At 39.2% G+C, this 16127-nt stretch overlaps 1 protein-coding gene across 2 annotated transcripts in view; it reads right to left on the bottom strand.

The window, feature by feature from the left end:
• The window catches only part of LOC105454557 (myc proto-oncogene protein), a 31585-nt gene extending 20633 nt beyond the window's left edge, over nt 1-10952 (bottom strand). For both annotated transcript variants that reach the window (XM_011697231.1, XM_011697232.1), the window contains exons 1-2: nt 9888-10952; nt 1658-2563 (exon numbers count right to left, since the gene is read on the bottom strand). In XM_011697231.1, coding sequence (XP_011695533.1) covers nt 1658-2563; nt 9888-10191 — 1210 coding nt within the window. In that variant the 5' untranslated portion in view covers nt 10192-10952. The remainder of the gene's footprint in view (nt 1-1657; nt 2564-9887) is intronic.
• Nucleotides 10953-16127: the final 5175 nt, after the last annotated feature.

Raw genomic sequence — 16127 nt, 5'->3', positions numbered from 1 at the left:
GAGTGCGCGCTCTCGATACTTTACGGCCTTATACATCGTACGTGGAGCTGTACAGGCGGGCCTGTACACACCCGGCGCGAGACAAGAGAGCAGGATCCACCACCGTGAAGGACCGCCGCCGCCGCCGCCGCGCCGTGCATTTAAACCGGCTGTTTAGCGAGACGACGAGCGCTTCGCTGAAATACACCTCGAGATGATGCACCGCAAATATCCTTCGAGTCCTAGAAATACCATCGAACGCCTCCAGCGCATGGACATTCATAGGAGATCCATACCGGCGGTTAGCACAGCATTTACATGTTAAACAGACGATTTTAAGATCGCGGAGAAAGAGAGAGAAAGGGGGAGGAGGGAACGAGAATAAACTTTGGGGAGGAGGGATTCACGCGTATCGTACGAGTAAATAAAACGGCATTTATACGAAACAATGTTCCGCACGGGGATTTACATAAATAAATCCGGGCGATCGGATAAAAGAGAAAAAAAAAAATTACGTAATGCCCACAATTGTTCGCGTAATCACGGCGAGTCTCGCTCGGCGTTATCGCGATTACGCGACGGCGGTACAACGGCTTGTGTTGCTTGGCTCTATAATAAGAGAGACATTCGAGTGTTAACGGCGCGCGAAATTCGCCGCGCTCGCTCTCTCGCGGCATCGCGCTCGGCTTACTTCGAGGACACGCGTATCTTTTTTTTCTCTCTCTCTCTCGCTTTATCGGAACACTACTCGGCCACCTTCCCTTTCCTCCCCCGTCCCTCTTTCTTTCTTATCTCATCCCCCCTTCCGTTTTCTTTCTTTCGCCTCGCCACCTTTCCTTTCCTTCCGACGTTTTATATACTGACGAATCAATTCCGCGGCAGGCACGAAATTCTCACGGGATCTCTCTCGCAATAAATTACCGCCTGGAGGACGTTAGTCTGCCGACCTCCGCGCTCGCGCGCGAAAACGAGTTTCTCAGTCGTCGTCGTCGTCGTCGTTGTCGCGCAATCGAGCGAGCGAACGGGCGCGATGACGAGTAACCGAGAGTCCCCCGGCCGATTAGCATACCCATGCGGGTACAGGCCGAAATTCAGCCGGGTGGCACCGCACAGGGCACAACCACCGTGCCGTGCCGCCGATTGCCGCGCGATTCCCCGCGTCCGAGACGCCATCGAACTTCAAAATGCTCCGTTTTGTTTGTCACCTTCACCGTCTATTTAGCACGGCGTCCTTTCGCGACTTTTTATTTTCGCGTACATACATATTTACCCTTAAACGACCCTTCAGCGCGAAGCGCGGGAGAAAACAGGATGAGATTTAAACAGCGCGAAATTCGCTTGCAGAATGAAATTAGAGCAAGCAATTTATCTACTTGCATACATCACGCATTGTGCGGGTGGTAGAATTTATGTGATTTACCGAGGAACGATTCGCATCGGGCGTGCTATTTATCAAAATATAAATTTTTGCCTTCGAAAGTAGTGTGTATACGCGCTTCTGTAATGTTAAACATGACGAAAATTTGCATTTATTTATTATTAATATTCGACGCATTATTATTCTAGAATCTAAAGCAGCTATTGAAACGTTAAAAGTCTCGATCGATCGTTCGTCGTTAAATCGCGAGATTTTATAGAAAAGCCCCGAGACATCAGAGAAGTGTGGCGTTTCACTTACCGGAATCCGATTCTTCCGGTTCCTCGTCGTCGGGCGCGTTCACCTGGTGGTAAGTGTGATCGCTGAGGGAGCTTCTCGGGCTGTTGTCCATCCGCAGCCGTTCCCCACTCTGGTCCGATGTGACGTTCTCGGACCCTTCGTGCCAATCGCTCGCCTCCGTTTCCTCGTCGGTCCCCGATTCGAAATCCGAATCTCTCAGTGTCGTGAGAGATTCCGGGAGCCCCCAGGAGAGCAGGTCGTCCTGTATGGTAGTTCTCCTCGTGCCTGGCTCGTCCTGGGGCATCTCCTCCTCGCCGTCCCACAGATTCGTGAGATAGTCGTTCGAATGCGCGGACGGAAGCGCGCCGTTGGCACTTTGCTGCGATCTCAGCAGACTCCTGTTGGCCGTGTTCGGTGCAGGCGCGCGCTGGCTTTGCACCTCGCGACTGAAGGGCCTCAGGGTGCCAAGGGCGGAGTCGGACAGCAGTACGTTACGATATTCGTACTTTGTAAAGATGTCCCTGAAGTCGAACTCCAAGTCGGGATTCTCGGATATTTGGAGACTTATATCTTTGGCATATTGATCGCCCCACATCGAGTCGAGGTCAGATTGTGACAGAAGCAGGTCCCGTTCCGGTAACTCGAACAGTTCCTGCTTCCATTCCGAGACCGCCAACATCTCGTTGTCCAAGCCTCTCGTCAGACAGTCCGTCTTCGACTCCAGTACCGCGCCCCGCTGCTGATCTTCCCTTGCGGCCTCATTCGACGTTTGGTCCGGTCGCGCTTCTGATGTTGGAGTCTGCGACTGGAGCTGCGGCTGCAACTGCGATTGCAAAGGGACGTTCGTATCCCTGCCCGATGTATCCAAAGGCCGTTGCAATTCCCGGCCAAGAATTTCCACTCCGGCGTTAATCTGATTTTCGAAATCTAAAACATTCGATATTAATTGAGAAATTAATTGTGTAAGTTTTTCAAATAGATTTTTATTCAACAAACAATTCAAAATTACGCAATATCTAGTGTATTAAAAAATTCATAGACTCGTCCTGTTTTCGTACCACTTTTACGGAAATAAATCATTAATCGCATCACGACAAGAATATGAGAATTCTCGACTTATGTTAAGCCTTGAGAAAATTAAATTAATAAAAGAATTAATTCAGTGACATTAAACAGAAAATGTTTAATCAATGACGCTTATAATTTAGGTCAAATGTTTATATCGAATAATTAAATATTTGTCATCAAAATTAAAGTATAAATCTTGTTAGCAAGATTTTAAAATAAAAAAATAAAAAAGTTGTTATTAAAACTGTTATGACTGAAAAAAGTAGAGAAATATGAGATTCCACAAATATATTTTCGATATATTTAAAATCTCGATATATTATATAAAATCTCATATCTTTCTATCTTTTCAAGATTTTTTCTTTTTCGAATTTAGTCGTTTAATAATAGAAGTTTTTACTTTATTATTTTCCACTGCTGATTGCAATATGTTACTTCATTGCAATAGAATAACGCGCGGAATTGCATCACATACTGTAATGCAGGCGTATTATCGTATGTATCAATAAAACAGCATGTAATTAATGATTTCGAAAATAGGAATGAAGGTTGCGATAAACATGTGCACACCACTATGAAAATAGATGACCTTTTCATTAGACCAACACATCTTTTATCCTCCTTTATTGCACTAACCATAGCTTTTCGATCACGATTTTTTCCGCTTTTAATTTTTTTTACGAAATTAATCAATATTATACAAATACATAAAATATAATAATAAACAAAATAAAATAAAATGTGTGTTGTACATATACATTTTATTAATTAATATATTTGCGCATAATATTAATTTACTTCTAATATTGATTAAAAAATTTAAAAGCGGAAAAAATCGTGACATATACGCTGTTGCAAAAATTTGTAATACTTTCTTCTTCCATTCAATTTCTCCAGATCTCGTTTATTCACATACGCACGAGACAACTTAAACTTTTTATTTGCTAATTAAATTATGTAATAACTATAATTTGTTTTAAGGTAAATGCAATAAATATTAAAAGCGTTTTACAATCTCAATTGTTTGTAATAAATATTATTTATGATAGAAATTGTATATGAAACATTACATATGTATATGCGTGCGTATTAACTTATACATATATTAAACTTCTATTAATTAAATTCAAACAATGTAATAGCTACAATTTGTTTTCCATTTAAATTAGCGTTGAAGTGAATGAAATTTAAGTTTTGGATAAATAACGTGAAACGGAGCCAAATGGATAACACAATATGCCACAAAGTGACAAATCATTACTCGCAAAACGACTGACTCTGTCCTGACCAATAATAAATCATCGACGTCTAATTGTCATCAGGATAACTCTTCTTATCTACAGCCTCTACAGGAGAGACTATTATATTCATTTTTTATTTATATCCTTTCGGAATGCATTTCGCTGCAGGTATGCAATCCTTAATGTTACTTTCTAATACATGTAGTCAATTCCAACATTCAACATCTCTTTCTGAACTAATTCAACCACAGCAACCAAGAAATATACCTCACTTTACGATATAAATGTATATCTATACAATTTTGTACGTGATACATATGTATATATACTTTTTAGTTGTTATTAAAACTGTTATGACAAAGTAGAGAAATATGAGATTCCACAAATCTATTTTTGATACTTATATAAAATCTCATATCTTTCTACCTTTTCAAGATTTTTTCTTTTTCGAATTTAGTCGTTTAATAATCAAAGTTTTTACTTTATTATTCTCCATATGATACCTTGATACATATGTATACACTTTTTTTATGAATTAATTAAAATGATCGAGAAAACATAAAGAAGGAAAGTATTAATCCTGTTATCGTATTTCATCGTTATACTTAAAATATGTAAAATATGTAAATCGGAGGCAAAGGGCAAAGGCAGAAATGATTGCATAATATTACAATAAACATGTCCTTCTCGCATAGCAATTGATTCACTTACGACACAGAATTAAAATGTGGTCGATAATTTGGGGGAGATACGTCGGTGTCATAATTGGCAGTCATCTTTGACGGTTCGGTTTATCTAAGAAACGATAGCACGGAAGCAATTGCGGCGATTGAAAATACGCGGAAGCGCCAATTATGTCACGCGGCGGTGATTCATCGCTTAACTATGCCAGTTGGAATTCAAGATCGCGATTTTGCCTAAAGCAGATGGGAAACTGTGTATGTGTATACGGATGACGCCCTGCGGGCGATGAATCACGATTACAGGAAGATTAGTTCCACGGATATTTTTCTCGTGCCAGTTATTTCCTTTCCTTCCTTCCGTTATTTACAAGTTTATTAAACCTTCGCTGAAGACTTATATAATCACACGTCGCACAGTTCCTTATTCTGTATAAGTTTATTATTCGTCTCAATTATTTTTCAAGCGGCGCAAAACATTCTCTTTGTGTAAAAAATAATTAATATGTAATATGTATATTTAATTAATTAACTTCTTACAATTTATATTCGTTTATATTCTACATTTGACTGATTTTCTTTTTAACACGCGAGAAACAAAACATAAATGAGAACAATGAACTGCAAAATGACATTAAAATAAAAAAAAAGGTAAAAAATATAAAAAAATGGAAATAGAACTTGGAAGAACTTAATAGAAGAAAGTATCACAAAAATTAAATTTAACGTGATTTAATGTATCCTAATAATATCAATAATCTAATAATATCAAAAGTAAATAAGTACACACAATAAAAAATATGTAACTAATGAAAAAAAACTATATAACTTTCGTATAAATAGATAAGTATATCTCGTATGTGTACCTTACAGCGATCTTCTCATATCCCAATTTCATACGTTTCCAATAATATTGACAGTTCGACGAAGAAAAAAGTTTACAGGTAGGTAACTGATGTGAGAGACAAACTTTGTAATAGCCTTCAGAACCAAAGACCGTTTCGACTCTCGGCGAGGAAAAAAAAAACGCTCTCGTTTATGGCACCGAGCACGCGGACAACAAATGATCGCGCGCGCAAATAGACGCTTGTGCTGACGAAGGGAACGACTTAATTATTTCGGCCACTGTCACACGGCGTGAGAAAATAACAAAATTCTTATTTCCTTTTCGGCAACTCGAAAGAAAGTTGCGCGGGTCAACTGAGTCGTATAGAAAAAAAAAAAAAGATTGTTTCGTTACAGCTTTGATCAATTTGATTAAAAAAAATAAAAATAAAAATGGAAAAACGATTATGTAAAAATGATGCAGGAATTGTTGATGCAACGAAAAACAGATTCTGTATGATGGCAAAAACCGGCACTGTCAACATTATCCGGATCACCGTATATTGTCACGCGTCTTGTCGGTAGCGTCGATAGTCGAAATCAGTCGTAAGAATCGCGCGTCCGACGCTATAAATCACATAGTAAGCGTATCGCGATAACAACTAATTATCGAATTACGCCGATTTCACGGACTTTGCACCGTTATATCTCCGCTGTGACCGGGCAAGAAAGGGCAAAGATAAAGAGACATTCCTCTTACCTAATATAGACTCGTTACTCGTATCGAATTCATTCGGCCGAGGCATCGTTTGTGACGTGATATATATTTCGGACATTCCTTCTCGCGATCTTGAAATTTTAACCATTTTCGCCGGACGCGCGCACAACAATACGTCTTGATCTCTACTGATCTCGATATTTGTCATTTTCGCCGTTAGGTTTTCTATATACAAATAACCTGACTTGTGTGCTCCAAAAAAAAAAGCGATAAATAAAGCTCTTTTTGACACGTATATTCGTTATCTCGACGCTTTGTTTACGCTCGTTAAATATACTCGATTAAATAGACGAGATAGGTCAGTAATGTGGGGAGAGGAAGCGGGACAAGATCATAGCGCCATAGACACAGGTCAGGACGATAGCACTTATAGAGGCAGGTCAGTACCGTGGCATACAGGGTGTTCACAAAATCTTTCAAATTTTGTGAAAAGCGTAGGAAGAATTAATTTTTCGTTACCGCTTTCTTAAAAAAAAAAAAAAATGTATATATATTAGTGCTCCTCTGGAGATCCAATTTCGTAAGTAATCTGAAGAGTTCGCTATTGCAACTTAAATTACTTATCAAGTTTAATATATATATATATATTCTTCTTAACAGAATCTTAACGTATCTTTTAACATTCTTTATTGAATTCAATTCGCTTTACGCACTGGGCTACCGGAATCTATCCCATTCGTTGCGCGCAGGCGCTTCGCGAAGGGCACTCAACGCTACCGCTCCGCGTTCTGTCGCAGTCTCTCCCCTTTAGGAGAAGCAATTTCACCGACGATGGTGGGTGGCGGCCGCGGCGGCCGAATCGCGGGCGATCGCGAGACGCGGGAGAAATTATTCGAGCAAATCTGATAAGCAGCAGGGGAGAGGCCGCTTTCGTTCGCGGACTTTCGAAAACGATAGTACTGACAACGATGACGACGAGAACGACACGACGGTGACGCGCTGGTCGTCGCGATCGAAACCTCTCCTCCCCCCCCCTCCACTCTCCATTGCCGCCTATACAAGTCGCGAGAAACGGGGAAACCGGTCCAGATGCAGATAGGCGGGGTATACAACACATATATACGCGCCCGGCTTCCGCCGAACATTATCGCTCGAGCGTGTAACGAGCCGACAGCTTTTCCATCGGATGCTAATTAAGGGTGAGCCGCGGTGAACGAAACTGCTGGATGGAGCGGCGAAAAATCGCGCGCGGCCGGCCGGCACACGGCAATTAAATCGGAACGGCCGCGCGCGTTCTCTTTCCGCTTTGATGATCGATGAAAGTTCAACACGCGTCAAGTACACGAGCATTTCTTTCTTTTTTTTTCCTGTCACGTCAAACGGCCTTATCAACCGGAGCCGTGTCAGCCGAGCGCGACGCCGTTCGATAGAAAGAGTCACGCCGGTGGTTGGCAGTCGCGAAAACAAAATTGGCAGTTCTCGGAAAAATTAGTCGGAAAATACTTCGCGAATGTATAGATGCGCTGAAAGGATTTTTGGCAGGGTGTCAGAGAAAATTGCGCGCAACGGCTCGTGGCTTTCGAGGAAAAAAAATTTATTAATGAACATGTAAATATTCTTTTCTCTGCGAAACGTACGAACGGACAACGAAAAACGCGCGGACACGAACCTATTTGACGCGAAGAAAGGAGGAAAATTATCGATGTATTTCTGGACCTACAATTTTTTGCCCGCGGATAAAAATAGCGCGTTAACATTTCTTTTTTCAGAGCATAAGCACGTAAATGCTCTTTCCGATAAAGACACGGACTGACAAATGCGCAAATGATGAGAAACGTACTATATATATATTATATATATATCGCACATATTTAGGACGAATTTGAAAGAGAAACACAACAGAAGGCATTCGCGCGTAAAAAAAAATGTTTGACTAAAACCGTGATCGTCGGAAAATCGCGCCGATCAATCTTTCTGACGGAAAAATAAATAGAAGCCCGAATATTTGAGTAAATGTACCGGCGAATAAATGAAGAGACAAAATAAAAGACATATTTTCATTCATCTTCGGAAGAATGTCAAAGACCGAACGGAATTTGATGGCTGTTTGTTGAAGACAAACGAAATTCCGCGCGATGCGGAATTAACATTACATTTCGTTGCAATGTGATATGTTATACATTCATAAGTATTGTATAGATAGATGATGTATATTTATAAAATGTAAAAAATTTACGTGTTGACGGAAAGAACGATTTTGTTGGAAGGTCTAAAAATTTTGCTGTACACAGATCTGAAAATGAATTCTTGTTGAATCATCAAAATAATTTTTTTGGAAAGTTAAAAATGGTCGTTGACAAAATTGTTAAACAAAATTATTTCGATCTTTCAGCAAAAATTATTTTCAGATCTGTATTCAGCAAAATCGTTCTTTCCGCGTGTGTGTAAGAAAAAACTTCCAGCGCAACTAGGATTTTCTAGGCAGATTTTTCTTTTTTTCTAGAATATTCTAGAAAAAAAGAAAAGAACGGATTTCGAGGGACGACTCGTCGTTCTGGTTTTTTTTTTTACGCCTGCCCCCGCGAAAGATTCCTTCGCGCGTAAGCACAGAATAGAACATCCGCGTTATAAGTAACGTCAGATCGAGCCTGCCGCGCGCGTGCATTTCCGCTCGCGTGCGATGCAACGCGGACTTGCCGGCGCGCGGACAACACCGGCAGCCCCGTCACGCTCCGTAAAGAGCCATTTAAAAAGCGCAACACGCGCAAATCGGATTCCTTACGAGCGAGCGCACGCGTCATACTCATTCCCATCGATTCCCGATAAACTCGATGCTGGGAGGCAAGGTAGGAAGGTTCGATGAACCCGCGCCCCGCGCGCGCAAGTACACGGCCGCTAATTATAGAAGTTGCGCGTTACTCTTGTTACACTCGTATTTTCATCTACATATATATATATATATATACATATATATATATATATATATATATATATGTATAATATGTATATAATTCACGCAACTAAAACGAAGGAATGAATTTACTTTCGTTATAGAGTTTTTCTGAGTTATCCATTAAGCTCCGCGACGCTTCGCGTTCCCGTTAAATCGAGATAAGTATAGAAGAACTCACTAAACTTACTTGCAAACAAATGATCGATCCCTGCAGTCGATCTGTTCAGCCAACTTGGTTTTTCATGGTTTTACGTTTGTCGCGCATCCGCGCAATTTAAGTCATCCACGCTGCCGATTTAAGAGCAACGTGGAGCAATTCTCTTTATCTGATCGTATTGCGCTTCGAGGGATCGCCACCCTCCCCCCCGTGAAGTGCGAAATTTCGGCGTAATTATCGCGACGTCTCCTCGACTAAGTCGCGACTTAATGTGAAAATAGAACCCTCCGGTTCTACAACCGCGAAAGCGTTGCGTCGCGCCGACCGGCCGGCCGGCCGCCGGTGCCCGGGTGCCGGTGCCGGCACGACGCGACGCCGAGCGTGGGCGGCGACACGCTCGGCGCGAGGCGAGGAGACGTCGCCGTTAAGCACGCGCCGCTTCGCGCACGGGCGAGCGTGCTCGTGCTCATGCTCGGGTTGGGCTCGGTTGGAGCGAGATACCGAGTTGAGAGATTCGTGGGGGAGAGTGTCTCTCTCTCTCTCTCTCGCGATAGGAAACTCTCGGAAGGGGGAAACGTGAATAAATTGGGGATTATTGGTAATATGAACCTTGGTGATGTGAAGGATGCTCGTTCTGCCGCGCACCGGCGCGGCTGTCATCCGCGCGGCTGTCGTCTGCGCGAGATCTCGCGACCCTCGGCTCGATCCGCGAGGGAAAATCGAAAGTCCCCAACAGGAGATCCTGCTCTGCCTCCCACGCCTCCCGCTGCAGCTCCCGCAGCTGTGACAGTTGAGACAGTAGAACATTGTAATATCCCAGATCCCGGAATGGGGACTGCTCGCGGCGGCCGATCCTCGACCAGTCCGTGTCGACCGAGTGCACGGGGCGGCACAGCATCCTCGCCATTTCCATTTGTAATCTTGTTTCAATCTTCGATCTCGATGTCAATGCGCCGGTATGCGCGGAGCCACCACCGGCGAGGGGGGGTTAGGAAGAAAATCTTCGTATCGACGATTAACACTCCACACTGCGGAAGCACTCCGAGGGCGGAAAAAAACCACTCCCGATTACGTTACAAACTGTATCCTAATTCTCTCTCTCTCTCTCTCTCTTCTCAACCCTACATCCGCACACTCTCTCTGTCCCCGCTTTATTCCCTTGCCGCGCCTCTCGCGAGCCCGGCGTGTGACACCGGCGTCGCGAACGTTCGTAGCTGCGTGCCCGGCACGCGGGCGCGTGCGTGTAAATTCGCGAGAATTCGCCGTCGAGTACGTACGTACACGTATGTGTCTCTCTCTCTCTCTCTGTGTGTGTGCGCGCGCGCGTGTGCGGGAAAGAAACGGAAAAAAAAGAAGAGACGGTTTATTATAGTATTCGGTGGTCCTGCCGTTTATACGTCCTGCTCGTTTTGCTGTCACCACTTTTGTCACTACTACTGTTACTACTAGTACTACTACTACTATTACTGACGTCGCGATCGCTGCCTCTACTGCCACGGTCGTACTGTGTCGGACGAGGGATGAATTTCATTCTCGGCGCGCGGCACGACTCCGGGCGGAACTGTAGGCACTCCGTGCGGCTTTGGCCCTTATATCTCTCGGCACCGTCTCACGCGCACTCTGTCGACAACGGCACCGGTTGCGTGGCACTGCACACCTCGCGGCAGCTCGGACGCGACTGTTCGGCCGTTCGCTCGGCATTCACGGATCTTCCATCTTAGGGAGACGTACCCCCACACGCTGGCGCTCGCGCTGTCGGCTGTCGCCGCCGGTGCCCGATTCCCCCGTGCGCCAGCCACGCCAGGGACGGCGCCGCCACTCGTAGCGCCTGGCGTGCACGTACCCGTGATCCTCGCGGTCAAGAAAAGCTCTCAACGCTATCGCCCAAAGAGCCGCCAATACTTTTATAATTAATACACCGGTATTATGCGTGTCCGGGAGGTGGTAGAGGGAGGAAGCGGATCAATCGAGAAAGTAAGTGATTCCGAAGAACGATCATGTCAATGTATGTATTGCTTTTCGAAGTCTCTCTCTCTCTCTTTCTTTCTCTTTTTCTCTTTTTTTTCTTCCTCTTTGTCATGGGGGATTCAATGACAAGAATTCGTAAGGCTCTATCCTGTCGCTTTAAAATTTGAGTAGAGCAAAGTCGAGCTTTGTCAAGCGATTGGATTTTCCGAAAAGGGGAAGAGCAAGATGTAGTCCAATCCCCTGTGAGCATTTCATTGCGGGGGATGGGGAGGGAAGGGGGGAACCAGCGCGAGATGATGCGACGAAGTTTGTTCAAAGATTAGTTGTTAGTTTGCAGAAGCGCAATGATATACATATAGATTGTCGTGCGAGAATAACAAAGTTAGAAACTGTATTTCAAATATTATTAAAAATGCAGTGCTATTCTGTGAGGAATTTAATGAAAATGATAATGCTAATGAAGATTATACTATCTTATCATTATAAATTAATGATCATAACTACATTTCCCAGAATTGTTATAGGAAAATAAGAGAGTTCTCTCGGATCATATTGAATATCGCTGATTATAGTTAAGAAAATTGCAAAAAAACTTTTTGTGTAAAAATTATTTAGTAGCCGTATTAGTAGCGCAAATGCAAAAAAATAATTTAATAGATACAAAAAGTCACGAACGGTTAATACAACTTTCCGAATGAAGTTATAAGAATTGCTCGTAAAAGAAGCAGAAATATGTTGTGCTATTCGCGAAAGTAAAATATAATATATAAAATGGAAATTTAATGGATATTATTTAATAAATTAAATTTTACATAACAATTTATAAATCTGATTTATTCAGTGATTTTGATAAACACGTGCATGATAGTATAAAAAACCGTGTTGTTTACTTAACTCGAACTGTTGTTCAAAAATACATTAAAATTTGATTATATTATACAGTTTTAAATAGTAAATGATAAAAATCAAATATTCAACGGCTTATTAAATAAAATTATTTGAAGAATATTAAACAATAAAAAATTATATAATGTAATAACAATAATAAATAATTATTTATAATAATTATATTCTTTATTTCAAATATGTTTTGATCTTTTAATATATATTTTATAATATGTATGTATGTAAATAAAAATATGAATGTATGTATAAATAAATATATATAAATATAAATTTTTTAAGTATTATATTGAAAAATAATATTTTTATGTGTATGTATTTTTATATGTATTATATATATTAACTCTTTGTAAATAAACGCCAAGTCATTTGTAATTCGATGCATCAGATGAATCGAAATCTATCAATCAAATTGAAGATTAAGCGATAGTATGCGGACAGCCGTCACCAAAAAAAAAAATTAAGCATAGTTATCACCCGCATTTCGGTTTCACGCCCCTTGCCTATTTTACGAGTTTATTCACAGTCCCTATATCCATGTCTATAGTATTCATCTTTCTCATTCTCCATTCAGAAAATCGCTTTACATTACGGGGAATTCTAATTTAAAAGCAATAGGATTGTATGTAGGATAGTACTATAATGTTAATAATAACAATTATATATTTATATTTCTGTTAACTATGAATTACGATAATTTAAAATATCAAGATATGAATGATAAATAAATTTTTATTATAAATGCAATCGCAATTATAGTGAACATAAATATTTTCTTATTATTTGCTTACTATTTATATAGTAATAATAATTAAAAAATAGGAAATAAAAACATAAAACGAAAATAAGGAAACAATCACTTTTAATAAGTTTATACATGAACATATATTATATGTGTGATTATTGTAATGCAATGTTGAAGCAACTATAATAATTTGTATAAAACAATTATAAATATATAATTGGCACTGAAAATGACTAATTCATAATTAAATTATATTGCAATTGTTTTTATTCTCAGATCACTAAAATAATTCTTTTTTACAACTTTAATTGTAAATTTCTAAAAAATTTTGATTGTGACGTAATAGAACAATTTGATAAACGGAATCATATTTAACACTCAAAAAATTGTGGAAAAAAAATGGATTACTTTGTTTCTGTACACTTTTTTTTCATTAAAGAGTCTGATAGTCATTTTATATATAGTCCCAATAAAATTATCTGTATTTTTTAATATACGTTTATCCATTCATTTCTAAAACGTTATTTTTGGTAAGAATTTAGATTTTGCAAGAAGCGAAAATATCCTTAGGTTAATATTAAATTTAATCATGTTAATATTAAATATGTAAAAAAAATTATTGTGAGAGAATATTTGTATTATAATATATAAGGTATACTATACTCTAACAATAAGTAAAAGATACTAACTGCGAGAAATATGTACAGACATCGTACCGATTCAGATAAGATAACAGTAAATGACTTTGCTTAATATGAATAGAAGCATTGAAACGAAATACCTACATTAGCTTAAATATGTTATACATTTCGATATTTCGCATATTCAAAGGAATTCCAAAAAATAATATAGATATACACATTTATTTGCATTTGTGTGTGTATATATATGTATATACACACACACACAGGATGTTAAAAAAAATCATTCAGGATTTATATGGTAGATAGTACACATTAATAGAGTGAAAAAAATGTTTATATGAAAATAACTAATAGATATTTCCCACCCTAATGTGTCTGCATGCAAAAAAGGTCATCTTTAAGATACCGAGACGTATCTATTCATTCAAAGCCGCGTTTATCGCTACATCCATCTGTCGAAGTTTATACGGGCATCGAGAACTATCGACGGTGAGATCAAGAAGAAAACGAGAGAAGGGAAGGGATCGAACTTGAATTTCTAATTGATCGCTTTTGTCCGCCGAGAGAGAGTTGCATATCGTTCGCGCGATATGCACCGGCGCGTGGAGCAATTCCGATCTCGCCGTTTCCGACAGCGAGACGTCGAGGGCCTCGAGGGTTGTATTCACGACGCGGACAAGTAGCCCGGTCCGTAGGGCCAGAAGGAGCGAGAAAGGATCGCAATGGTTGGATGATACGCCCCCATGCCTAACCTTACCCTGCACGTACCCTTCGTATATATCGATACCTGCACCTACAATTCAGTCTCTCACGAGAATCAAACGCGGACGTACGCGGAGTGTGACGCGGATTGCGATCATCACGAATTTATGTCTATTTCTACCAATGTGGATTAATTTTAATCTCGATTTAATTCACTGTTTATCTTTTTCTAATTTTCAGAATTGGAAAAAGATATAAAATAAGTTAAACCGAGAATTAAAGTTAATCTACATTGGTATAGAAATGAAGTTTAATGTCGTCGTCGAGCATCTGGAATCGCGGCCCGGCTCTCTCCCACAGAGAATCTAATTAATATTCTTCGCGAGTGGAGCTCTGCAGATACTAGATGAGTTCGCGAATATCAATTTGCCAATTGAAAGAATTTTAACGACTATTTAAAGAAGTCAGTTAACCTCCCTTGTTTGAATTCTAAATGATTTATGACCTATGAGCTTTTAAACTGTTCTAGGCTTCAGTTAGAAACCTTTAAGCTATATCTTTCTAAACTGGGTGTAGGGATCAGGTAGACTGAAGGTAATAACTTTCAACTATCTATTTTTACGATTCTCAGAATAAAAAGACTTAAATGAAGACTTAAATGAAAGAAAAAAGAAAAGAAAAAAAAAGAAAGGATATAATGGTTTATGAAATATAATGGAATATATGAATAGTTTTCAGGGTACATATTGTGGAATTGTTCGGAATGTTTCGATCGGAATTTTTCTTAGATTTCTTAAGAAACACAATAAAAATCTAGGGAACAATCAAACAATTCCGATGGATTTATTCCAAACAGCTCTAATATATAATACGCGTGTCCAGGTTTTTATAAATCTTTTTGAAAAGTCTCTACTAAAAAGATCTATAAATGTATACATACATATAATGTCAAATAGCGATAAGTAAAATGCAGGAAAATTGAACATGGTACAATAAGATTGAAATAACGCTTTTCATCGATATATCATATTTATCATTTTCTAGTATTTTCATTTGTCGTGTTACAAATCTCATAACGAACGAGCATGTTGCGCGGCTATTATGAATCTACGCATTACATTTCCGGGCGGTTTGAGCGTAATTCAATAACGACTTCCTTTCGTTATTACGCAATGCATTTCCGAAGGACACACGCGTGCTCGATGATATTTTCTGCTGCAATGGTCAGTGTTAAATATAAATTTTCTCAACTTTTAAATATAATCTATTAGTCTTTGTCGACTCCTCTATTGTCGAACGCCCCTTGCGTTTTAAGAGTTTTGACAGTCGATAGATAGACGACAAACAAATAATCAAGAGTACGATCAAGTCTCGCTTTATATTTTTTGTCAAATCGTAATTGAATTGACAAGATTTTTTTAACGTGACCGCTCCTAGGCAGAGCGTGCCATAATTAAACAAGCATATGTATATAAGAATATGTAAGCGACAAAAAGCATATGTATATGTATAATGAACATCAATATAAAAATCGAATCTTGGATTTAAATTGTTTAAATTGGATTTAAATTAAAATTGTTTTTTTAAATTAATCTCAAATCAAAATTAATATTTTAAAGTAATTTCAAATAAATATCAATTATTATTAATAATATCATTTCAATAAATTTTATATTATTTAGTTAAATATTATTTTCAATTTTATTCAAAATTGATTTAAAATAAATACTTTAAATTAATTTTAAAATTAAAAGTAAAATTTAATTAAATTAATTAGTTATTCACCAATACAGTAAACTTCTACTTTCCTTAGGGAATATCAAATGCTGATTTTTCTCACAAATTTAATAGGTTTTTCTCATGTCAAAACATGAAGAAAACTATTAT

This window comes from Wasmannia auropunctata, unplaced genomic scaffold (genome assembly GCF_000956235.1).
Source record: "Wasmannia auropunctata unplaced genomic scaffold, wasmannia.A_1.0 LD335983.1, whole genome shotgun sequence".
Taxonomy (NCBI): domain Eukaryota; kingdom Metazoa; phylum Arthropoda; class Insecta; order Hymenoptera; family Formicidae; genus Wasmannia; species Wasmannia auropunctata.
The sequence above is the reverse complement of the archived record's forward strand: the minus strand, read 5'-3'. Positions and strand labels throughout refer to the sequence as shown.